This window comes from Cebus imitator, unplaced genomic scaffold (genome assembly GCF_001604975.1).
Source record: "Cebus imitator isolate Cc_AM_T3 unplaced genomic scaffold, Cebus_imitator-1.0 Scaffold245, whole genome shotgun sequence".
Classification (NCBI taxonomy): Eukaryota; Metazoa; Chordata; class Mammalia; order Primates; family Cebidae; genus Cebus; species Cebus imitator.
Genome location: NW_016107560.1, coordinates 1,063,778 through 1,090,247, shown reverse-complemented (window position 1 = coordinate 1,090,247; position 26,470 = coordinate 1,063,778). Strand labels below are relative to the sequence as shown.

Below are 26,470 nucleotides of genomic sequence, written 5' to 3'. Positions count from 1 at the left end.
TAATTGAGGTAACAACAAATTAGAGGATAATGAGCAGCTTAACTTCAGGGTAGTGAAGAAAAAGAGATGAAATAGTTAAAATATTTTTCTTTCCTTCACAGTTGAGAGAACCAAACCTCCTAGCTTTAAAAAAAAGAAAAAAAGTGAAAATAGAATTTATGGCAACATAATTTTACAAAAGAATTTTAATTACATAAAACATAAATAGATTATAACTCATTTGAAAAAATAAAAAAGACATCTTAATATTATCCTTATGTTACAAAGAGTAATTAGCCAGATAAAGCCAAGAATATGAACTAAATAATGTCTCAGAAATAGTACATGAAATGTGGATGTAAAAAAAAGCACTGCAAAAAAATGCATTTTTAAGTTTTTGTAAATAAAATCATCTTATTTTTCTCACTCAGTTTATCTTATCTGCCACCCAGATAGGAATACTAGAATGTATTTCTATTTTGTTTCTCCTTTCCTTAATTCTGCCCCACGTTAAAGAAACTTATCTTTCTTTGTTACATTAGATGGATTTGGGGTGTCGGTGTTCAGCAATGTTTATTTTATCCAAACGGTGAGGCTTGTAAGCCAATTTGTTTTTTGCTTCATCAACAGAAGCCAAAAAAAGTCGTTCATAGCATACTGTCTGCTTATAATAGCAGTTTTCATGAACTTTGAAACATCAACAAAAGGATGATATTCTTTTCAAGAATAAACTTTAAAGGAATAATATAACTCTTTTTAAAATTCACAATTGCCAAATGATTTTGTGTACTAAAAAGTGCATGCAATGTAAATACTTAAAATATTTTAAACATACATCTAATAATTTAAAACTTATAGACATTTTAGTTTAGTTTCTGCTAGAACACTAAATAAAGTTTGCAACTTGGAAATTATTTGGCTTTTTGCAATTCCCAATAACTAACAAATTTTAGGGTAAATTTCTTTTCTGAATGTTTTAGTGAACTGGTAAAATATTAGTGTAAAAATAGTGCTTTGCAATTTTGTTTTGAATCCCTTCTAAAATATTGTGAAAAGCTAATAAGGTAAGGTTTACTCTTGCAATGCTTACATAAATGTTCTTTTCTTTTACTGGGAGCAACATATTTGACAAATACAACGCCATGTTCTTTTTAAAGATATCTTTGGCCTAAATTACCCAAATGAATTCTTTACCTTCATTTATTTTGTTTGCTGTCGAAAACAAATTAAAATTTAGAAACCGTCTTATGTTCATTGAACCTGCTTTTATAAACCTGGTTGAGTGCCTTAAAAGTGACAAGAAAATAACATCAATATTTGTGTAATCTCTTGTATCAAGGATTTAGAATTAAATTTTTAAGTATGTGTTAAAGGAAAGTTTTCTCCATGAAAGAAATGAAAAACATTTACTATTAATTTTGTTTTAAACGTCACAACAACAGCACAATACAAAGAAAATTGAGTACTATTTAGTAATATGTTTTATTATACGTAACATTAGAAATGTTGACTTCAGCTCAGAGTCCTTAGAAAGTTAATCAGGTGGTACAGCACCCAAAACATCTTGAAGTAATCTAAAAAAGACTTTTTTTGGATAATAAATTCCATTTCTTTGGAATAAACAGACATTTATAAAAAAGAATTTTATCTCCTAAATAGTAAATCTGGCGGAATTAGTTTAACATTGATATATAGATGAATACCGTAAAATTGCTTAAAGCAAATGCGGTAATTTCGGACAGTTTTCTTAATTAACAAAGTAAATTTTGGGATACTTGGTACTTTCTCAAATTATTCTTTTTCAATATATTTCACATGACCAATTTTGTTTATAATACTAACAGATATTTGGCTACAAATGCTATCATAATAATTTTTATTTTGTTATGAAACAGTCACATGTAACAGTCCCTAATGCCCATAGCAAGGTCTCCCTTGGTAAAAGAGATTCTGGCTGAGATTTGCATTTTAATTTTTTATTACAGAAATAAATTACCAAATAGTGGAACATATGTGCTAGGTAAGAACAGCTGAGCCCTATCTGGACTCATCTGACCTTGGTCATTAGTAAATTAGAGTTAATTCAGGGAAACAAGACTGAAGCCATATGTGGTTCATATCGAAGGTGGATCTGAGTGCAGTGCAGTGATCTGAAAAGCATTCAGTTGTTAGCAAACCTGTCAGTTCTAGGGATAATTCTGGCAGTTTTGTCTCAAGGCATCTGCAATCTCTTAAAACAGTTATTTGAAGGGAAGAACAATGAAACAGAGAGAATTGCTCTTCTCAGTGTTACTGTGAGTTAATAGAGGAATAAAAGAAATCAGAATGACTAAGCATAATATGATAGGTAGTGAGTTTAGTACCATTTGGTGCAGTTAAGTACAGTTATCATTTTTAGGTAGTTGAAACAGCATTTGATAATTCATTGTGTACTATTCCGAGTCTTTCATAATGAAGGGTCATTTCATATTTTCTTTTAAATGAGATGTCTTCAACTTTCCTGACCAAATGTTTTCTTTTCTAATATAGAATAGCCATCAAGAATATATTTACTATCATGTGGCCAAACTGAAATAAAATTAAGAAACTTTACCACACTGGGTCAATGAAGGACCTTCATTAAGTCATAATTTCTTTGCCTTACCTAATGTAATAAAAAGCTTCTTTAATAATATCATGGAAGTATTGTGAGAAGTAAATGAAAAAATTCATCTAAAGTCATTTTACCCTAAAGCTCTGTAAAGATAACCAGGATTTATTCTTATTGCATATTTTGCATAATCAATCAATAAAGAAACAGAGTACTTCTACATACTATGACTGTAGCATATGCCTACTCTCTTCATATATATGTAAGTATATAGATACATGCCTTTATCATTAGAATAATTTATAATTTTTTAAGGATATGGAAACTTGTTTTCACCTCTAATGTTATCACCCTAGTAGGCAAGAATAGGAAAAGTACCCTGAGCTTTTGCTGAGGCAGGATCTTTAACCAACATGGCCCTTAATGTCAGGCCTTTTCAGGTGAGGAGACTTAGAGGCGCAAAAGTTTTATTTTAAATCTCACCTTATTCTATTTGATAATTCACTTGACTATTCATTCATTCATTTGGTCTTTCTTTCTAATATATATTCAGCACCAGCTTGGTATAAAGAATCATGCTAGGCACTGTGTGTGCTGAGTTTTACCAAAAACAAAACATGATCCCTGTCCTGGCAAAGCTTAAAGTCTTATTTATAATGCATTACAAGAATTAAAATGTATCACAACAAGAATATGTATAAATAATTAATGATTATGTTAATCATTAATCAGTGTCTAGAATATATAGATACCAATAGATATTTATTAAATAAATTTTAAAATAATGAATAAATGAATGGCTAGATGCATACTATAAAATCATTCCAATTGTGCTGGAGTTTAGAAGAGGCATGTTACTTTCGACTCTAGTATTGCCAAGCTAAATGATCTGTGGTGAGTAAGTTTATCTCTCTAGAAGTCAATTTGTTCAATGTGGAATGAAAGGATTAGGCTATATAAATGCCAAGATATTTTTCAGTGGAGATTGTCTATATATCTATTAATATTTATTTATTTTTGTTCTTTTTAATTTTTAATTTAATTTTATTTTATTTATTTATGATCAAATCAGTTTAAGAATAATTAAACATGTAGTCCTATCTCTCATATTCTGTTTATAGCTTAATTCAATAAGGAAAAAAATATATATATCTGACCCAGCTTTAAAACAAAACAGAAAGATAGCCACATTATTGCTTTACATAAATTTAAACTCTATTTAAGTACAGCTTTAATACATTAATGAAAAAAGTATTTCACACTCCACAAATATCAAGAATGAGAAATAAAATATGTCCGTCTTGTTTCTTTCCTACTTCTAGATCATCACATTCCACGCTCCTCTTGAAAGCAAGCAAAGATACAAAACCCTGTTCTTTTAAGTTTCATACCATTCAATCTTACTACCTGATTTATTTTACTATGGTCTTCTATTCATTTCCTGGATACAGATGTTTGCATCTCCTCAGTGATGAACTAGTGAATGCTCAACAATTGTCTCTCTGAGAAAGGGAGATTTGCCCTGATTTGTAGTGTTTGATGATTTTTATTTGCTTTATTGTTATTTGTGGTCCTTGCTGATTTTATATACATTATTAATGATTTTAAGCTAAAGCTATTATGTCAGACAAAATATAAAATTTCTGAAAATTTAATTCCTGAAAGTCGGTACAAGTCATTTTCAGCATACTACTGCTTCTGCTTCACCAGCTTGAAACTGACAGTCACTCAGAGTTCTTGACAGAGTGCCCTTCACACAGGACTTGGAGTGACTTGCCAGTCATTCAAAATCATTACCAATAATTTTCTTAGTGCTTCAGCCAGTTGTGGTCACATAATGCTGATTTTAAACACCTGAGTTTATTTTACTTTCCGAATGAGTTACTCAGCCTTTCCTGCTCTAAGATTTTAGACTCTTTTTCTCCCCAATTTGCTTATTCAGCTTCTTTACTGATAATATTTTCGAAACCCACTGGAGCCTCATGACCATTAAAGACCTACAGTATTACAATTCATTCGATTTTTCTATTTTTTTATATTATAGCATGTTCAGATGATTTTCCATGATATATAATCTCAATTTTACTTTTGCCATTATCTTAAACTTACTATACTCTCTTTCCTTCGAACTGTCTAGTCCAACCCTAACCCTAGAGTAACTCAATTATCAATGTCTTCTGAATCTGAAGCAGCTGGAATAAGTGATACTAACAATAGTGAAACTAAGGTACATGTTCAACCTTGTTCAGAAAGCTTACTATTTCTTTCAACTTATTCTCTACAAAGTCTATTTCACATTTCTCCTTTCCTGACACTCACAACTTTCTGTGGACTCAACTCAATTTTAGTAGTTAACCTTGCTTTTGCTTTACAGAGAAAAATAAAACCATGTACGGAAATACACTCAACAATCAATCATTCCAAAACCTTCTTAGGTCAAACATGGTATGTCAAAATCTCTCCTCATTGTGTTTGTTACCCCACCAGCCACAGCGCATCCTTCATTTTCTGCTTTAAATTCCATCACATTCGTACACCATTTACAGGAATCTTACACAATTATTTCTCTTTTACCACTCCCTTTTTTTCTGACAACATTTAAACATATTCAAGCCTTTTAGGTCTTATTTTTCTTTCCTCTAGTTAACATACTGTCTCCAGTAGTTATCATGCTTTCTTTCCCATCGAAACAGAATTAAAAAATTTTCTTCATGGTTTCATTTCCTTATTTTCTAACTAGTCCATTAGATTCCTTAGTGTAATAAATCTGAGAAAAAATATAGGAATGATCACCATAGATTTTAAATTTAAATTAATTTTTTGGACACAGGTTACTTTACCACTCTCCAGCATGCCATTCTCTCAACCACTCCTGCATTCTTGTAACACTCTAACAACTATTCTCATATCCACCACTGCACTTTCAGTCTGTTCCCTACACTGAGCCAGCATTGTTTTCCTAAATCTCAAACTTGATCATATCAACCCATACTTTATTAACTCACTTGTAAGGCTCTATGTCACTCTTAAGACAGAAAACATGGCTCCCTATTATGCTAAAGATTAAAAATGAAAATAATAACTGATGGCAAAGCTCCAGCAGATAGAGCTAGTTGTCTACCCATTTGCTCAATAAATATTTGAAGAAATGAATGAAGTGAGCTAAGAAGTGATGAAGGTACAATGGCTATGGAACACTAGGTCATAAAAAATATAATATTGAAGATGTATCTTCAGAAAAACATCAATACTACATCTTTCTTAATTCTAACAGTATATAAACTATGCAAAAATTTATCATAGAATAGCTGAAGAAAACATTCAAATCAATCATGAAAATGTATTCAACTTCATTTGCATGAAGACACATTTATTTATTTATTTATTTATTTATTTATTTATTTATTTATTTACTTTTAGAGACATGCTCTCACTCTGCCACACAGTCTGGAACGCAGTGGCACAATCATAGCCTACCCACTTCTGGATTACCAAAATATATGTTTCAATCGTATACAAAAGAAACTAATAAACCAGGCTCTCAATGTGTAGTCACAGAAAATGTATGTGTGAGCCTGTGTATGTTTGTATTTAATTAGCCAACTTTATCAAATTTTAGAATGAGAAATAATTACTTAACTGAGAAGTATGTCATGCCTTTAATTCATTTAACAACTGTGTATAGAGTTTTTTTTTATTATTTATGTACTCCATTTTGAAATTTACCCAGTTATATGTACAAAAGTTATTTGTCAAATTTTTATATATAAATATATATATATGTGTGTGTGTGTGTGTGTGTGTATTATATAGCCAAACTCATTTAAAAGGAAAAGAAAATGAATTTTAAGAACCAATGGGAGAACTATGCTTGATAATGCCAGTGAAGTTTTAAAATAATATAAATTATTTGTATGAATATGTAAATCTACCATTTTAAAAATCAAGAAAATGTTGACATATTTATATAATAGCTTTGTTTTCAAATGTATTAATATTTTGGCCATGCTATGTTTGAAACAAGTGAACAAAGGTATATGCTACTACTTATAATAAAAGTCACTCCCACTCACAAAACTAACTTCTAAAATTCAAAATTCATTTCAGATTGAGTTGAAGTTTCAAGGACACTTTAAAGAAATTATAATTATAATTCAGCCTTCTTATTACATAAGCAGGGGAACTCAACTGTGACTAAAAATGTATGAGAATTAGATATGGATGAATTTAGTTAAATAAAGGAAACATCACCCAAAAATATGGTGCAGAGAGAAAATTGAATATAATATAGGAGTCTGAAAAAATACTAATAAGCCTCTGAAAGACCAAACAGTAAAACTCTAGGATATCATCTCTATTATTATTAATGGATTCTAATATTTTACTTTAAATATTAATTAGCAAACTACTATCTGAAAGCTAGTGAATATCATTAGTGAGAACAGTATTAAATATAAATATTATCTGAAATAAAACTAAAGTTCAGTCATAATGTGGATGGATTATTTGTAATATAATTTACATAATTATTCATCTTATAATGTGTATTATTTTAACCATCCATTATCAGATAAATTAAAAATGAAGGACTAGTTTACCCTCAGTTTTCTATGAAATAAAATTTCAGTACTCACATTTATTTCCTTTTCAGGATTTTATAAAAGCAAAGTATTTATTTACTCTGACACTTAATAACTGGGGAATCAATGCTAGTAATAATAACATCTTAGACTGTATTTGAGCTTTTACTTTAACTGTTTATCATTCAGATTTTCTATCCTTCCTGAGAAAACCAACATAAAACATGAAATATTTTTTAAAAAGCAATATTATTTTCATTAGAATATTTCTTACCATCTTTACTTCCTATATGACCTTTGTGACCATGTCTAAGAAGCACATGGTTTCTTATAGAATGAAAATTTAAAACAACTTCTTTTTATGTGAATGTTCTCAAATTTATACATGTAAGACACTGCTCCATTTTCAAAATAGTCACTTTATTTTAAATTTGCTCCAATGTTTCAAGTTTCTCTTTTGAAATTGCCTTCAGATGTTATACTCTTCCATCTGAATATCCTCATTAATAACAAATCTAATATTAGGATAGCTTTTCTTTTTGAAACATGTCACAGCATTTTAAGTAAAATAATGCACAAGTCATATTCTATCTTTTTATTATTCTAAAAGCAGGAATAGCTACTGACAAATATTCTCTGATCAAAATTTACCAAGACTTTTGAACCTTCACCTAGGCATATCTATGAACTTCTTTATAAAATCCAGTTTTAGCAAAGAACCCTGTTAAGTTGGTTTAGCAAGAAGTTCTCATCTTTAATATCCAATGAATGACCTAAAATATCTCATTGAGCTCCTCATTCTTTATCATCTCGTAAGGAAAGTCTGATCACTTTGGCCTGTGTTCAGCAGAATCTTCTTAGGTTGGTTTAGCCAGAATCTCCTTACCCTGATATTTCCATTTAGTAATTTTTCACCCACTGACCCTCACTCTGCTCCATGGCTGTAAATTTCTACTTGCCCATGAAGTATTCAGAGTTGAGCCCAATATCTCTTCCCTACTCCAATATCCCATTACAGCGGTCCCTGTAACTCTACCAGAGATCCTGAATAAAGTCTGCCCTACAATGTTTTAACATATATCACTGATTATTTTTTTCTTTAACATATAAATAAAGAAACTAGTTCTTGTATCATAAGCAAGGGTATTCTAAAAACAATTCCAAAATGAAAAATCTATGAGATTTTTTAGCAATCACATCAAAGTCAGGCTGCTGAAATGCTTCCTCTGTGGAATGCCATTTACTTCCTGTAAGAACTCTACCTTATTTCTACACAATATAGTCTTTTTAACCTACAGAGGTTTCTTCTTAACTAAACATCTTTATATAATAGAAAACATATTTTTTTAAAAAACTACATCTGTCTAAAAATTCTTTAACAACTGTATAGGAATATGATGATAAATTAGACATTTCAGTTGATGCACAAAGAAATCATGAGCATAACACACTAAGTAAATATGAAATAGGCAACCATTAGACATTTCGTAGTAGGGGATCTAGAAGCAGTTAGATGATTAATTTACAAAGGGATATATAAAGATGATTTTAAAAGATTAAGAGTAGATAGTTTAAGGATAATTTGTTAGAAGAGAGCAATGAAGAGAGCAATGCTCTTGCTGTGATTCCCAGTACTCCTTTGCCTTGGTTAGCGTGTGTGTGTGTGTGTGTGTGTGTGTGTGTGTGTGTGTGTGTGTGAAATAAAGCTCATAATCCTAAACTGGTTGAAAAGTGACAAACTGAAAAGAATGACACAAATCCCGTGTATAGGATGACACAGAGAATGCTTGTACCTCACACAGTTAGGAAATCTGAAGAGTAAATTCCCACCTGTGAAATATAACTGCACTCCTTTCTGGAAAGGCAGGGAGTTGTTTGAGCACTCATAATAAAATGTGAGCATCTGAGTAAGAACGTTAGTCTGGGCTCATTGTGATAGTAAATTTTCCCAATACAGCAGTTGCAGTAGAAAGAGGAAGTGCATTTTACACTTAGCATAATTTCAGCATTTGCTGAGGTAGATGTCACAGCTACTTCTGTTGATTCTAAAAAAGTTGCAGATGTCCAGGAACGCTGCCTTTACAGATGAGGAGTTTCCTCTAACACCATCCATCAAAAATATATGTCAAGAAGGTATCAAACCAGATGGTAAAGACAAGTTTTGAGATGGCAGTTTGACTGACTCTAGCCTTAAATTTCAGCTGATACATCATTTTGACTTGATAAAAGTAAGCAGAACTGCTAACATAACCAACTGATTTGCCAGAGCAAATGCTACTAACAAAAATCTATTTAAATAAAACCAATACAAATTTTATCTATTTTTAAAAGTTCATATAGCCAACCGAAAACATAGTATAGAACTATGATTTCAAACCCTTTCACAGAAAAAATAATTGAAAGTTTATTTTAAGCAACAACAACAAAAAAAATGCCATTGGAATGTCTCAAATAACATTTTGTTTTGCTTACTTTTTAAAAAAAGCTGCATTCTTAATACAATCATTAAACATGAAGATTTCCTTAGTCTTTCCTAGAAACATTGCCATTTTTAAAAATATTGCTTCCAGCCCAGGACATAAGGCACTCAAAAGTCTTTATTACATCTTATCAAGTAAAAAGCTAAACAACCTGAAGAGTCAACAACACTTTTTAGATCTTTTATAGAAGAGATGTCACAGGGCAAATGGCTGCCCCTAACATTAGAGAGCCAGTTAGATTACTGAAGTAGAAACCTATGGGCGGAAACCTCAATGGGGACAAATACCACTGGGGTGGAAAATCCTAAACAGATAATTAACTGATGAATTGCTGGGTGCTAGAAGTGGGAGGATACTAAAAGATAAAGAAATTCTAGGGGAACCCAGTCATGATGTTGGACCTATTTTGAAATACTTCACAGTATATTTACTATCCTTTTCAACAAGGCCAGTCCTCAGGAGAAACTCTATCACCAGAGCCTAAACTGCTGGGGTTATATGAGTCTAACCTATTTAGGAGAAGGAAAATAACCAATTCAAGCTCTCTCTATTCTTCCATATAGTAGAAGGGAAACAACACAATTCAAGCTCCTTTTGGTCATTCTGCCCCACCTAAAACAGAGATGGGGCCTGTGAGGCACTAGTGAAGTTCACAAACCAGGAGCAAAATCTCACCAAAAGCCTGAGATCTAATAATAGGACTGGAAAAAGTTACCGTCCCCTTATATCTTCCTACTACATTACTAAAGGCCTATTTACTACAGTTACATTTACCCAGTACCTCATGTCTGCCTTTCAACAAAGAGTCACAAGGAATACCACAAAACAAACAAACAAACAAAAACAAATTTGAAGAAACTAAACAATCACCAGGACCAGAGTCAGATATGGCAGTAAGTTTGGAATTATCAGGCCAAGAACTCCTAAAATCTATGATTATTTTTCTATGGCTTTTGGTGAAAAAAGTAAACATCAAGCAAGAACAGACTGATAAGCAGAGGGATAGAAATTCTAATAAAGAAATGTAAGCAGAGGGATAGAAATTCTAATAAATAAATGCTTGAGATCAAAAGCATTATAAATTAATGAAGCATGATAGTTTCATGGTTTCGATAGTAGACTGGACACCTCTGAGGAAAGAGAATTTGAGAATTACAACAATGGAAAATTCTCAAACTGAAAAGTAAAGGGAGAAATCTACTGAAAAATAATAACAGAACAAAATATCTAAGAACTGTGAGAAAACTATAACATATATTATATGCACATAATAAGAATAGTAAAAGGAGAAGAAAGAGAGAAAGAAACAGAAACAATATATAAGGCAATAATGTCTAGGAATTGTCCTCAAGTTAATGTCAGACATCAAACTACATATCCATGAAGTACAGAGAACACAAAGCAGAATAGATAAGAAACCAAACCAAACAAAAAAACTACACCTAGGCATATCATATGCAATTGATATGATTGGCTCTATGTTCCCACCTAAGTCTCATCTGGAATTGTAATCCCAAGATGTCAAGGGAGGGACCTGGTGGGGAGGTAATTGGATCATGCAGACGTTTTCCACCATACTGTTCTCATGAGAGTGACTGACTTCTCACAAAAGCTGATGGTTTAAAAAGGTTTAGCAGTTCCCCTGTCTCTCTCTCCATCTCCTGACACCTTGTTTGTGTGGTTGTTTTATTGTCATCATGTTGTCAGCTGTTTATAGGCCAACTTATTTGTGTGGTCTAGGGACACAAGTGTGTTTTGTAGTGACTGGTAATTGTCTTTTCTTTTCAGGTTTAGTGCTTCTTTCAGGAGCTCTTGTAAGGCAGGTCTAAAGGTAATGAATTCCCTCAGAATTTGTGTGTCTGGAAAGGATCTTATTTTTCCTTTGATTATAAAGCTCATTTTAGCTGGATATGAAACTCTTGGTTGAGAGTTATTTTCTTTAAGAATGTTGAATATGAGGCCCCATCTCTTCTGGCTCATAGGGGTTTTTGCTGAAGTATCCACTTTTAGTCTGATGGGCTTCCCTTTGCAAGCAATCTGTCCTTTCTCTCTAGCTGCATTTAAAATTTTTTTTTTTCATTTTGACCTTGGAAAACCTGATGAGTATGTTTCTTGGGATAATCTTCTTGTGAAGCATTTTGTGAGCTCTTCATTTCCTGAATTTGAATGTTGGCCTCTTGAGCTAGATTGTGGAAGTTCTCATGGATCATATCTTGAAATATATTTTCCAAGTTGCTTTTATTCTATCTCTTTTAGGGACACCAATGAATTGTAGATTCAGGCTTTTTACCTAATCCCATATTTCTTGGAGGTTTTTTTTTTTTTTTTTTTTTTGTTTTTTTTTTTTTTTTTTTTTTTTTTTTTTTTTTTTTTTGGCCCTTTTCATTCTTTTTTTAATCATTATTCTTATCTGACTCTCTTATTTTAGAAAAACAGTCTTTGAGTTCTGAGATTCTTTCCTCAGATGGTTTATTCTGCTACTAATACCTGCAAATGCAGTATAAAATTCTTAAAGTGTGTTTTTCAGCTATATCAGATTGGTTATGTTCTTTTCTATACTAGCTATTTTATCTGACAGCTTTTGGAATGTTTTATTGTCTTAACTTCTTTATATTGGGTTTCAATCTTCTCCTGAATCTTGATGATCTTCATTCCTATTCATACTCTGAATTCTACTTATGTCATTTTGGCAATATCGCCCCAGTTAAGAATCCTTGTTGGACAACTAGTGTGGTCATTAGGAGAAAACAAGACACCCTAATTTTCTGAATTGTCAGAGTTCTTGTGCTGGTTCTTTTATGACTTTGTGGGCTGACGTTCCTTCAGTAGTTAAAGCTGCTGTCCTTTGGATTTTTTTTCTTGTATCCTATTTGATGACTATGGGAGATTGATTGTGGTATAAGATGGGTTCAGTGAACTGGCTTCATTACTGAAAGATTTAAGGATCCCAAGCCTTAGTTCAGGAATCCTGGACTGGATTTTCTAAATCTGGATGGGGGCCCATTGATATTAGGCCATGACTTTGATTTCTTGTTCCTCAAGGTTAGGAACCTGTTGGAGGGGCTGAAGTAATCCTGGAAGACTGGTTACAACACTTTGAAGGATGGTGCCAACCAAAGCACATCATAGGGCAGTGGCAGTGGGATATGTACTCATTTGCATGTACCAGAAGCCGTGGCAGCAGCAGCACAGCGAGTTACATGCTTACTGCTATAGAGTGCTAATGGGTGCCAGGGTGCAGGCCTCTGTGCAGGTGTTGGTGTGACAGAGGGTTCTTTCACATTTGCTGAGGATTGTTTTATATCTGATTGTGTAGTTGATTTTAGAGTATATGCCAAGCGAAGATGAGAAGAATGTATATTCTTCTGTTGTTTTGGGGTGGAGAGTTCTGTAGAGTTCTTTCTGATACATTTGGTCAACTGTTGAATATCTTTCAAGTCCTGAATATCTTTGGTGTCAATTGTCAGCAACAGTGGCAGTATGCGTTGGGGGACAGGGACCTTGCTGACAACTGTCTGTGCATCTGTACTGGTAGTGGTGTTAGCAGTAGGGCAAGGCTCTCGTGTAGGATTGTGCATCCACACATATCTATACTAACCTTGAATGTAAATGGGCTAATGCTTCCAGCTAAAAGGCACAGAGTGGCAAACTGGATAAAGAAGTAAGATCCAATTATATGCTATCTTCTAGAGACCCATTTCACATGCAGTGACACTAATTGGCTCAAATAAAGGGATGAAGAAAAATCTACTAAGCAAGAGGGAAAAAAAAAGAAAAATGCAGGGGGTACAATTCTAATTTCAAACAAAACATACTTTAAACCAACAAAGATATAAAAACAAAACAAAACAAAGAAGGGCATTACATAATAGTAAAGTGTTCAATTCAACAAGAAGAACTAACTATAATAAATATATATGCACCCATCATAGGAGCACCTAGATCTCCTATAGGAGAACTCTAAATCAAGTTCTTAGAGACATTCAAAAAGACTTAGATTCCCACACAATAATGGTGGGAGATTTCAACACCTCACTGATGGTAACAGCTAGTTCACTGAGGAAGAAAATTAAGAAAGATATTCAGGACTTGAAAGATATTCATCAGTTGACCAAATGCATCAGAAAGACACCTACAGAACTCTCCACCCCCAAACAACAGAAGAATATACATTCTTCTCATTTTTGCTTGGCATATACTCTAAAATCAACTACACAATCAGATATAAAATAATACTCAGAAAATGCAAAAGAACCCTCTGTCATATCAACAACTCTCATGGACCACAGCACAACAAAATAGAATTCAAGACTAAGAAAACTGCTCAAAACCATAGAATTAGATGGAAATGAAACAACATGTTCCTGGATGACTTTGAGGTAAATAATGAAACTAAGGCAGAAATCAAGAAGTTCTTTGAAACTAATGAGAACAAAGATATAATATGCCAGAATTTCTGAGACACAGAATTTCTCAGACACATTTATAGCACTAAATGTCCACATCAAAATGTTAGAAAGAACTCAATTTAACAACCTAACATCCCCTCTAAAACAAGTAGGGAAACAAGAGAAAACCAAGCCCCAAAGTAGCAAAAGACAAGAAATAACCCAAATGAGACCTACACTGAAGGAAACTGAGACATAAAAAGTTATTCAAAAGATCAATGAAAGCTGGAGTGGGTCTTTTGAAAAAAAAAAATTAACACAGTAAGTAGACCACTAGCTAGACTAATAAAGGAGAATGGGGGTGATTCAAATAACCACAATGAGAAATAATGAGAGAAATATTATCACTGACCCACAGAAATACATAATAGAAGACTATTATGAACACCTCTTTGCACACATGTGAAAATCTAGAAGAAATTGATAAATTAATGGATAAATTACTGGACAGATACAACCTCCAAAAACTAAACCAGGAAGAAATTAATTCCCTGAAAGAAGAAAAATGAACTCCAAAATTTAATCAGTAATAAATAGCCTATCAACTAAAAAACAAGCCCAGGACTAGATAGAATCACAACCAAATTCTACTAGATGTACAAAGAAGAGCTGATACCATTCCTACTGAAACTATTTCAAAAAATTGAGGAGGAAGGACTCCTGCCTACCTTGTTCTATGAGGCTAGCATTATTCTGATACCAAAACCTGGCAGAGATACAATAAAAAGAAAACTTTAGGACAATATCCTTGATGAACACTGATGCAAAATCCTCAACAAAATACTAGCAAACTGAATACAGCAGCACATCAAAAAGCTAATCCACCACAGTGAAGTAGGCTTTTTCCCTGGGATACAAGGTTGGTTCAGCATACACAAATCAATAAATGAGATTCATCACATAAAAATAATCTAAAGATAAAACCACATGGTTATCTAAATAGATGCGGAAAAGGCTTCAATCATATTCAACATCTCTTCATGTTAAAAACTCTCAACAAATTAGGTATCAAAGGAACATACTTAAAATAATAAGATCCATCTATGACAAACCCACAGTCAACATCATAATAAATAGGCAAAAGCTGGAAGCATTCTCCTTGAAAATCAGATCAAGGCAAGGATGCCCTCTCTCACCACTCCTATTCAAAACAGTATCGAAGTCATGACTAGAGCAATGAGGCAATGGAAAAAAGTAAAAGATGTCCAAGTTGGAAGAGAGGGAGTAAAAGTATCCCTGTTTGTAGATGACATGATTCTATATCTAGAGAACCCCACGTTCTCAGCCCAAAAGCTCAGTAAGTTGGTAAACAACTTCAAAGATGACACAAACAAATGAAGAAACATTCCATACTCATAGAACGGAAAAATCAGCATCATTAAAATGGCAAATGTCCAAAGCAATTTATAGATTCACTCTATTCTGATTAAGCTACCAATAACATTCTTCACAGAACTAGAAAAATAAAATTAAAATTCACATAGAACCTAAAGAGAGTTTGAATAGTCAAGGCACTCTTAAGCAAAAAGAATAAAGCTAGAAGTATTACATTACTGACTTCAAACTATACTACAAGGCTACAGTAACCAAAACAGGATGGTACTGGTACCCAAAGAGACACGTAGATCAATAGAACAGAATAGAGAATCCAGAAATAAGGCCACATACCTATAACCCATTCTTTGAACTAATAAACAATTAGAAAAAGGTTTTAGGATTCAAAGTTAATATATAAATGATAGTTGTTTTCCTATATACCTGCAAATGTTATTTGAAATTAAAAACAAACACGTTACTATTGGCATTAGCACTCTCCAAAATGAAATACTTAGGTATAAATCTGATAAAATATGCGCAAGATATATGAGGAAAATTATAATACTCTGATGAATGATTTCAATAAAAATAACTAAATAAATGGAGAGATATTCCATATTCATGGATAGGAAGACTCAATATTGTCAAGGTGTCAGTTTTTTACAACTTGATCTATAAGGTTAACATGATTCTAACCAAAATCTTAGCAAATTGTTACATGCATTTTGGCAAACTGAGTCTACAGTTTATATGAAGAGGCAAAAGGCCCATAATACTAAATTCAAAGCAAAAAAGAGAAGAACAAAGTAAGAGGACTGACACTACCCAATGTCAAGGCTTACTGTAATGTTACAGTAATCAACATAGTGTGGTACTGGTGAAGAAAAGATAAGTTGATCAATAGAACACAATAAATAGCTCAGAAGTATCCTCACATAAATATAGTCACCTAATCTTTGACAGAGGAACAAAGTCAATACAATGGAGCAAACAGAGCTAGCAAATCTTCAAAGAAAGAAAAGTGAATTTACACACAGACTTTACAACTTTCACAAAAAATAATACAAAATGGATCATGGAGTGAAATATAAAATGCTAACCTATAAAATTATAGAAGATAACAATGGAGAAAATCTGTCTGGATATGGTGATGACTTTTTAGATACAACACCAAAGCACTATGCATAAAAGAAATAGCTCATAAGCTGGACTTTGTTAAAATTTAAAACTCTGTTCTGCAAAAGACAATGTCAAGAGAATGCGAAGCCATGATACAGACTGGGAAAAAATATTTGCAAGAAACCTTCCAATAAAGGACTATGATTCATAATATTCAGAGAACTCTTAAAATTTATGAACAACTCATTTTAAAAATGGGGAAGAGATCCAAACAGACACCTTACCAAGGAAGAGCTACAGATAGAAAGTAAGCCTACAGGCAGGACACTGCACTCAAGTACAATGTCACGATGGAGCAGATTAAAAGGGCCAATAAACTGTTTACCAATGATGGTATATTTCTGAAGAAAACTCTGAACATCCCAGTTATATCAGAGAAGCCTTTGTTGTTAAATAGACTTAACTCCATTGATTCTCCAGAAAATAAAACTGTTGGTAACAGTTTTTCTCAGGAAGAGGAACCAGTGGTGGCTCCTCAAGAATCTGATGTTCAGCCTGTTCAGCCTGAGGAAGTATCAGGCAGAGATTTCCTGCAGAGACTTAACTTGCAGATTAAGTTATCAACCCAGGCAACCAAGAAGCTAAAAGAAGGGAGCAGAGATGAAGAAAGTCCCTATGCAACTTCCCTCTATCACAGTTTGGTGAGTTGGGGATATAATTCTCACCAAAATTAAGATATGTTTGGACCATAAAGAATCCAACAACTGGAGATTCGAAAACATCCCTTCTGGATTCCCATAGTGTTCAACTTAAAATCATAAGTAGGTAGTTCTATCTGCTGCAATTGCACTGTAGTGATTAGTTCCCTCTGGATTTCTATAATTTTAAGTCTTTATTATGGCATGATGGCAAAGTTGTATCCTAAAGCACATCACTTTTGTAGGTGGTGTTAGTTTCCAGACTAGCTTTTATAAATATAAACTGACATAAAGCATTAAAGACTATTTATATATTTAGTGTTTATCTACTTATGCAATCCTGATTATGTGAAAATATAGTTGCTGTTTAAGTGATGCTGAATTTGCTTTGTGTTTATAACTTAAATGTTATATTATATATACATATATATGTACATATATATATATATTTCAATGTCTTACATATTCTATATTAATACAAAGAACCAAATTTTGTTTGCTATCTTGTAAAAATATACCACAAAAGTCTGAATGAGAAAATAAACTATGTTAATAAAAAGAAAGCCCATAAAAATTGTTCAATATCATAAATAATGAGGGAATTGCAAATTAAAACACTAAGATTCCACTACATGTCTAATAGAATGGCTAATATCTAGAACACTGACAACATCTAACATTAGTAAAAATGCGGAACAACAGGAACTCTTACTTGTTGCTAGTCGGAATGCAAAATGGTGCCATTTTGGAAGACATTTTGGCAGACAGCTTGACACGTTCTTACAAAACTATACTTGCTCTTCCTATATAATCCAGTAATCATGTTTCTTTATATTTACCCTAAGAAATTGAAAACTTATGAACACGCAAAATCCTATTTGTAAATGTTTACAGTGGCTTTATTCATAATTGCCAAAATTTAAAAGCCATCAATATGTTTTTCATTAAATGGGTGGATAAATAAATTGAGGTTCACCAACACAAAGAAAAAAATACTTATTAAAAAGAAATAAACTCTCTACCCAAGAAAGAAAATACATGGAAGAAAATCAAATTCTTATTATTAAATGTAAGAAGCCAGTTTTGAAAGACACTGACTGTATAATTCTAACTGTATCATATTCTGGAAAAGGCAAAACTGTGGAGTTGTAAAAAGAAAAGTGGCTGTCATAGGTTAAGAAGAAGGGAGAGATGAATAGGAAGAACACAGAGGATTAGGGCAGTGAAATTATTTTGTATTACACTATTATGGTAGATAAGTATCATTAGACATTTTTCAAAACCCATGATATACAATATCAAGAGTGAAACAATATAAAGTAGGGACATTGAGTGATAATGATGTGCCAGTGTCAAATAGATCAATAGTAACAAATATATGCATTCTGGTGCAGCATATTGACAGTGAGAGCGATTGTGCATGTGTGGTGACTGGTGGGTGTATTGGAACTTTCTCTGTTCAATATTGTTGTGAACTTTAAAATGCTCTAAAATAAAGTTTATTAATTTATAAATATATAAATTAATAATTTATAAGTATACATATATGTTGCTTAAGTTTTCATAAAGCAGTAGTTATACATCGCACTCAAGTTTTAAAAGCACTATATATGCAGATGCCCTGCTTTTGTATTTCATGGTTCTAAAATCTTCTAAACAAGGTAATACTTATTCTTTCCCCAGAATATTGCAACACTCATTTTACCATGCATCTCACATACAAGGATATGATTTCCTACCTAATATGGTATAGTTGTTGAGTGTGTCCATGTAACTCATATACAGCAAAATTAGACAGTTAAAAGAGTACGAGTTTAGAAAAGTGAAGTCAAAAATGGGGAAATAGGTATAGACAAGAGTAAATTCATTAGTTCAGTTAAGAAACTTTAGAGTATCAAAGACTTTTTGAATATGAAGATTTAGGTAGTAATTAATCCAGATGTCATTTTCTTACATCCAAATCCTTATCAGTCTATTACTTTCCTTTTCTGCTATCACTTGTGGAAAGAGAAGTTCTTTCTTTTTAGCAGTTTCTGTTGAAGGTATTCACAAAGAGAGAAGTGGAAAGAAATAAAGAACCTTAACTTAACAGAAGTCATATGAATCTGAATTTTAATAAGCCAGGACAAGTAATGTATATAATTAAAAAACTATAGTTTCAGGAGATGCAAATAATCTTTTAAATTTAAACAACTGGAAGTAGAAACTGAATAAACTTGGAATTTATATAAAAGCCCCACAAGAAATAATCATTATAGTGATGATAAAGTAGGGCACCATTCAAAATGGAGCAAACAAAAGTAAGTCTGTGATACAGAGCCAAAAAACGAAAAATAAAAAGGACTCATTAGTTATATCTGCCAATTCTTTTTTATGTGTTCAGAAAACATAAAGTGCATGTATACATAAACCATCAAGTAACCATAATAAAAATCAATCTAATTAATACATAGATACACATTTTAAAAATAGCTGGTTACTAATTTATTTCAATTAACTTATACCAATAATACTTTTCAATGTTAATTTGAAGTAATTTGATCTAAATCTGTTCTTCTGTTACTTAACAATAATAAATAATTCATTCTTTAAACATAATTTATTATGACTACGGATAGTGTGTATACATGTATATTACATGTTATTTATTTGTAAAGTATGTATAACACTACATTTTGAAGTATTTCCTTGGGATTTATATTATACTAGTATGGTTCTGGTTATAAATGGCTGTATAGTAACTATTCTTTTTCAAAGACCTGAAACACTCACTTTCAGTGAGAGTCACTATGATTCACTAGAAGTTTACTGTGGATTCATTAGGACTCACAAAATTATTTTGATCAGATAAGTACTGTTAGAAAATATTTTACAGCTGGAAAAGCCAAAAGTGAATCCTTAAATAATTTGCCTAATATTAGCATCTCATGTTTTAGAGGCAAAATTTCTGCTAGAATTCAAATCTTTAAACTCCCAGAGTTTATTATTAATGATGGGTCACATGAGTCTTCTTTGTTAATTATAATTTTCACCCATCTTTTGCTGTGTCCATAGAAAATATTTTTTACTTTTCTTAATCACTGAAATACTTTGTTACTTGTGCTCTGTCATCAGCTGACCTTGCTTTCAACTTTCCTGAAGCCATTAAAATTGGTTCCATCAAATAGCTTATGCCTATTTCGTATATTCTCAAAACTACTCCTTTCTAATTTTACCCACTCTGTGCTGTTTGAGTCTTCCAGCTCCTCATTCCAAAAAGCATGCTTTCGCCTTCTTGTCTTTTTCTATCTTTACCTTTCCAGTTGCTCCTTCCTATTTGCACACTGAAGCTTTAAAGTCACAGACCAATGGTTCCTTAAGATTCTTTAGCTAGACTTCTTGACATCTTCCCACCTCCTTGACATAAAACACTTTACTTTTCTTTGGTTCCACCTTTCTAATTTACTTTAAGGTGTTGTTGTTTTTGTTTTTCCTTTTCCCTGCCTTCTAACTTTTAATTTCCTTAATGTTTTACCACTGCCTTTTCTTATCAATGTCACCTTGGTAAGACCATCAGTTTAAGAACTTGAATAATAATGTGTTAATGGGATTGGTTTCCCTTACTTTTATCTAAAATGTAGGGAGATTTCTTCCTACATTTAGGAAGGATAGAGACACTTCCCTAAGAGACAACAAAATGTCCAATAATTTATTTAACATTGCCATCTACTTATAATTCTAGCCTCTTAAACTAGATCCGTCCCAGAGTGAATTAAATACCTTCCCCAAAAAAACATTTTTTTCAACTTGTATTTATATAAATGGCATTATTCCTTTTTTACTGTCCTCCCTCGCTATCTAGTATGAAAATTGTCAATTCCATCTGTTTCAACAATTGCATTGTTTCAATGAAATTCAATTCTTAAAGCTTAATAAGAATGGTTCATATAATTGTTCTCATGATTTTGGTGGGAGAAAAACAAAATGTAGTATTATTGCCACCTCCATAAATATGGGGTCAAAAGAAGAATATAACCATTGTTGCTAATGATGCAAAGTAGAATGAGTACTGTCACAAAGTGAAGGTGTCAGGAAAAGAATATTCTAACAGCTTGCAAACCCTGCTTTTAAATATTTATGTCATTTATCTTTCTCTTATCCAGCTCTCAAGCTTTACTTTTTATCAGGACTTCATTACTTTTCACTCAAACTCATACTATGAATTCTTACACTGGCCTAATTTCCTCCCATTTCTCTCCTTTTCAATTACCTTCTCAAAATGTATTTTCTTATCTTCTCTCTCTGCATCAAAGAGTTACGATCATAACTTTCTACAAACTCTCATAGGCTATAGCCAAACTTCATGTGGTGTTATCTTTAAGGAACCTTCCATAGTCAATTGGTATATGACTTCTACTAGAAACAATTGTCTTAAAAACTGGAATATGTTTTGTTTACATTTGTATCATGCACAACACACAATCTAGTATTTTATATATAATAGGTTCTTAAAAAATATACATTAATTTTCACAGGATTAAGAGTATTTTTAAATAATTGAAAAGGGTCCCATAAAATTCTCCAACAAAATTAATACTAATTATTTTCATTTAAAACTGCACAGAAAATATGTTTATTTTTTGTCAGAATTATGTTATACAAAAATGAATATAATTATAATTATGATAGCAATATCAAATAATAATATAATTATTTGTAATTTCATTATAGTAGAACTAGCAAATATATTACTCATTTGCTCTCCCAAACATTATTCTGTAAACACATCATAAAAAAAAAAAAAAAGGGCTTATGGAGTAAAGGGGCTTGATGAGGATCATACTTCAATAATAAAGTATACTAGACCAGGCACAGTGGTTCACATGTGTAATCCCCACACTTCAGGAGGCCAAGGCAGGAGGATCACTTGAGCCCAGTTGTTTGGGACCAGTTTGGGCAATATGGCAAAACCCTGTATCTACAAAAAATACAAAAATTATCCAAGTGTGGTGGTGCATGCATGTAGTTCCAGCTACTCCAGAGGCTGAGGCGGGAGAATTGCTTGAGCCTGGGAGATCCAGGCTGCCGTGAGCTATCATTGCACCACTGCACTTCAGCTTGTGCCACAGAGAGAGACTGTCTCAAAAAAAAAAAAAAAATATATATATATATATATATATTTAAACATTTAAACATATAAATATTTGGACATATATATATATGTATAAAAGGTTTATTGTCTGTTCTCAAATCAAATACTCTTTCTACCAACATCTCCTAACTATTGTACCAAGAAATAAAAAATAGGCTCCTTCATTTTTGTTGAATTGCCCTGTGATTCTATAATTTTTGGACCCCTTCCTGAAACCTTACACTAAAATTAACTCCAGGTGGATTAAAGACTTAAACATAAGACCTAACACCATAAAAACCCTCGAAGAAAACCTAGGCAAAACCATTGAGGATATAGGCATAGGAAAGGACTTCATGGCTAAAACACCAAAAGCAATGGCAACAAAAGCCAAAATAGACAAATGGGATCTAATTAAACTCCAGAGCTTCTGTACAGCAAAGGAAACAATCATTAGATTGAACAGGCATCCAAAAGAAAAGGAAAAAAAAGTTTGCAATCTACCCATCTGACAAAGGGCTAATATCCAGAATCTACGAAGAATTAAAACAGATTTATAAGAAAAAAAAAAAAACAAACCTCATTCAAAAGTGGACGAAGGATAAGAACAGACACTTTACAAAAGAAGGCGTCGATGAGGCCAAAAAACATAGGGAAAAATGCTCATTATCACTGGTGATTAGAGAAATGCAAATCAAAACCACATTGAGATAGCATCTCACTCCAGTTAGAATGGTGATCATTAAAATCTCTGGAAACAACTGATGCTGGAGAGGATGTGGAGAAATAGGAACACTTTTACACTGTTGGTGGGAGTGTAAATTAGTTCAACCATTGTGGAAGGCAGTGTGGTGATTCCTCAAGGACCTAGAAATAGAAATACCATTTGACTCAGCAATTCCATTGCTGGGTATATACCCAAAAAAATTACAAATTGTTCTATTAGGAAGACACATGCACACGTATGTTCATTGCCGCACTGTTTACAATAGCAAAGACCTGGAACTGACCCAAATGTCCATCAATCACAGAATGGATAAAGAAAATGTGGCACATATACACCATGGAATACTATGCAGCCATAAAAAAGGATGAGTTCATGTCCTTTGCAGGAACATGAATGAATCTGGAAACCATCATTTTCAGCAAACTAACACAAGAACAGAAAACCATACACTGCCTGTTGTCACTCATAAGTGGGTGTTGAACAATGAGAACACATGTACACACGGAGGAGGTCATCGTACACTGTGGTCAGTGGGGGTGGGGCTAGGGGAGGGACAGTGGGGGTGGGGAGGGATAATGAGGGGAGAAATACCAGATACAGGTGATGGGGGGGATGGAGTCAGCAAACCACCTTGCTATGTATGTACTTATGCAACAATCCTGCATGATCTGCACATGTACCCCAGAACCTAAATTACAATAAAAAAAGAAAAATAAAAAGAAAATCTTTCTTATTTTTTATTACACAATGCTGTATTTTTTCTGCACTAATGTTATAAATAATATTTACTTAGCAGAATCTTTGGTACTATGGGCTGAATTGTATCCTCCTCAAATTCATCTGTCGACGTCCTAACCCTCAATACCTAAGAATGTAACTGTATTTGGAGGTAGGTGCATTTAAACAGGTGATTAAGTTAAAATAAGGCCATCACAGTGGGCCTTAATCTAACTGAGCTTGAATCTTTATAAAAGGAAATCGGGACACACAAGAGACACTAGGGACACACATGCACACAGAAGAGAGACCATGTGCACACACAGAGAAGGTGGCCAAAGAGAGAGGCTTTAGAAGAATCCAACCCTGACAGCATCTTGATCTTAAATTTTCAGCCTCCAAAACTGACAGAAAGTTAGTATCTAATGTTTAAATTACCCAATCTATAATATTTTGTTATACTAGCTATAGCAAAGTAATATAATACACTTGGATAAGAAATAAAAATATAGTTTCACTTATATTTGAAGCTTAGTGTAAAAGTGAATCTACTGGACTAAATGTTAGGCTTTAAGCATTCTAAACAGTGATTCAATGAAAAAATAAATGCATCAGATAAATGCGTAATATATGAAAGATAAAGCTTATTTATAAGGAAAGGTTATATAAATGGAAAGATTTACACAGGAAGGCCAATAAGGACACTTATCACATCAGAGTTACGCATGAGACTGAATCAACTATCAGTTGTTCTTCTTGGCCAAGAATCACACATATGCATAGATCCAGAGCTCAGTGATTGGACTCTGGCATTCACTTATTTAAATTTTATAATAGCAACAAAATTATATTACTAATTTATAAATAAGAAGTTCCAAATGTATGGCCAAAATAGAGATCACAGCTTATAGATTATATATTAATCTTTTATTTGAAGATCAGAATTTTAAAGAACATATTTCACAGTCTCATATTATAAATATGTATAATATTGTATTATTTTATGTGTACATTATGCTTATACAAATATATATGTAGATATCTTAGAGTGAATTGTACATATATATATACTTAATATACAAATATATATGTAATATATACATAACACATACGAAATATTGTGCTTCTAGTCAGTACAAACCTAAAGATAAAAAATTCAAGAGTAATAAAATATGTAAAAGGAAGTACATGAGAATCTCCTATTTCTTGATAAAAGTGTTAATAAATATGTTAATGTTCTCCTGCCATTTACATACATTGATATATATTTTTATGCCAGAAATTAATGTTAAAATCTTAACAATTCCCTGGAAATACCAAATGAATAGATTCTGCTGTGGAAAAAAAAAAATGCATTGGTGAAAAGGTGGTGGGGATGCAGTTTAACTATAATAATGTAATTTAAAAGGCTATTCTATATAAATACATTTCTCTCCTTGGTATTAGGTATATTATACTCTCTGATTCTAAAGAGCAGAAATAATAATAGCTGATCTTTGTATTAAGAGGTGAAAACAATAACAAGGTTGCACTAGAGGGCAGACAGGTTTAGGGATGAGCAACAGGTATATAGTGCTTTCACCCCCAAGAATTGAATTGCTTCTAACCCTCTGTGATCACCTCATCATTATATGAAATTAGTAATTTTAACATTGAAACATAAATCTTAGAATTAAGCAGCCCTCAACTGGAGTACAGAAAAAAAAATCAGAAGGGCATGGTACATTTTAATATAAGGTGGTGTGTGGATGAATGAGATCAGACCATAAAAGCAGTAGGTATATGCTATCTCTCTCTCTAACCTCATAAAAGCTCTATAAGGTATAAATCAGAAACTAGTTTTTCCCCCTCCTCTCAGTATGTTATTATGACCTGAGGCAGATAACTATTCCAAAAAAATGAACTTACAGGAAAAAAAATTGATACATAAGGAGTATGAAGAACTATAAATGACAGCTTACTGAACAAGAGTAGCAAATTAGAAATAATTGTTGGAAAACATGAATGTAAAATAAAATAAGCATATAATCAAATAAATATTCAAAAACAGAGGGAGTGTGAACAAATAGAAATGTAAATATAAAATACTTTGGTGATACTAGATAATAAAATAGGGTAGTTGAAATAATGAAAGAAATAAATGTGCAGTTAAAATTTAAAAAGGCCTACATGAGTAGAAATCTACAGAATAGTAGATGGAATTAATAAAAGAGAAATAAATAAAATGTAGGAAACAAAAATAAAACTTTAATATCTATTCAATATGATTATATTACAAATCAGATTAATAAGGTTTTAGAGTGCCAACCAGTATAGAATTTTAAAAATTAACTTCTAGTTACACTATATGAAAAGTTCTAAATTCTTTTTAAAAAGAAATTATATCAATTAAAAAGAACAATTATTATTTTTTTTTTACTTTGACACATTTATTCTTCAAAATAACAATGAAAAGGAAGTTCTATGGGTAGCCCTACTTTGGATAAGGAATGAGAGGTTTAAAAACAACAACAGCAACGATGAAGTAACTTGCTAGAGATCGTGTTTTATAGACACCACAAGTGGGATATAAACCCATGAATTCTGCCACCACAGATCACACATTTCACTACCCTAAATGGCCATTACCAAAGGGGTCCTGGACACATGGTCTCTTGCCAGGATTCTTCTTCTTTTTTTTCTTTTTTCCTTCTTTTTTTTTTTTT

General features: G+C 32.4%; 2 protein-coding genes across 6 annotated transcripts in view; one reads left to right on the top strand and one right to left on the bottom strand.

Annotated features, from left to right (window-relative positions):
• GRIK2 (glutamate ionotropic receptor kainate type subunit 2) overlaps nt 1-26,470 on the bottom strand; it is a 729,530-nt gene that overhangs the window by 47,754 nt on the left and 655,306 nt on the right. The window lies entirely within an intron of this gene.
• Nucleotides 16,864-17,247, top strand: LOC108282593 (lysM and putative peptidoglycan-binding domain-containing protein 2-like). Its single transcript, XM_037727896.1, has one exon. The coding sequence runs from the start codon at nt 16,864-16,866 to the stop codon at nt 17,245-17,247; it is 384 nt and encodes a 127-aa protein (XP_037583824.1).

Excerpts from the sequence above, each read along its gene's own strand:
- LOC108282593 (XM_037727896.1), top strand. The coding sequence starts at position 16,864 with ATGGAGCAGATTAAAAGGGCCAATAAACTGTTTACCAATGATGGTATA.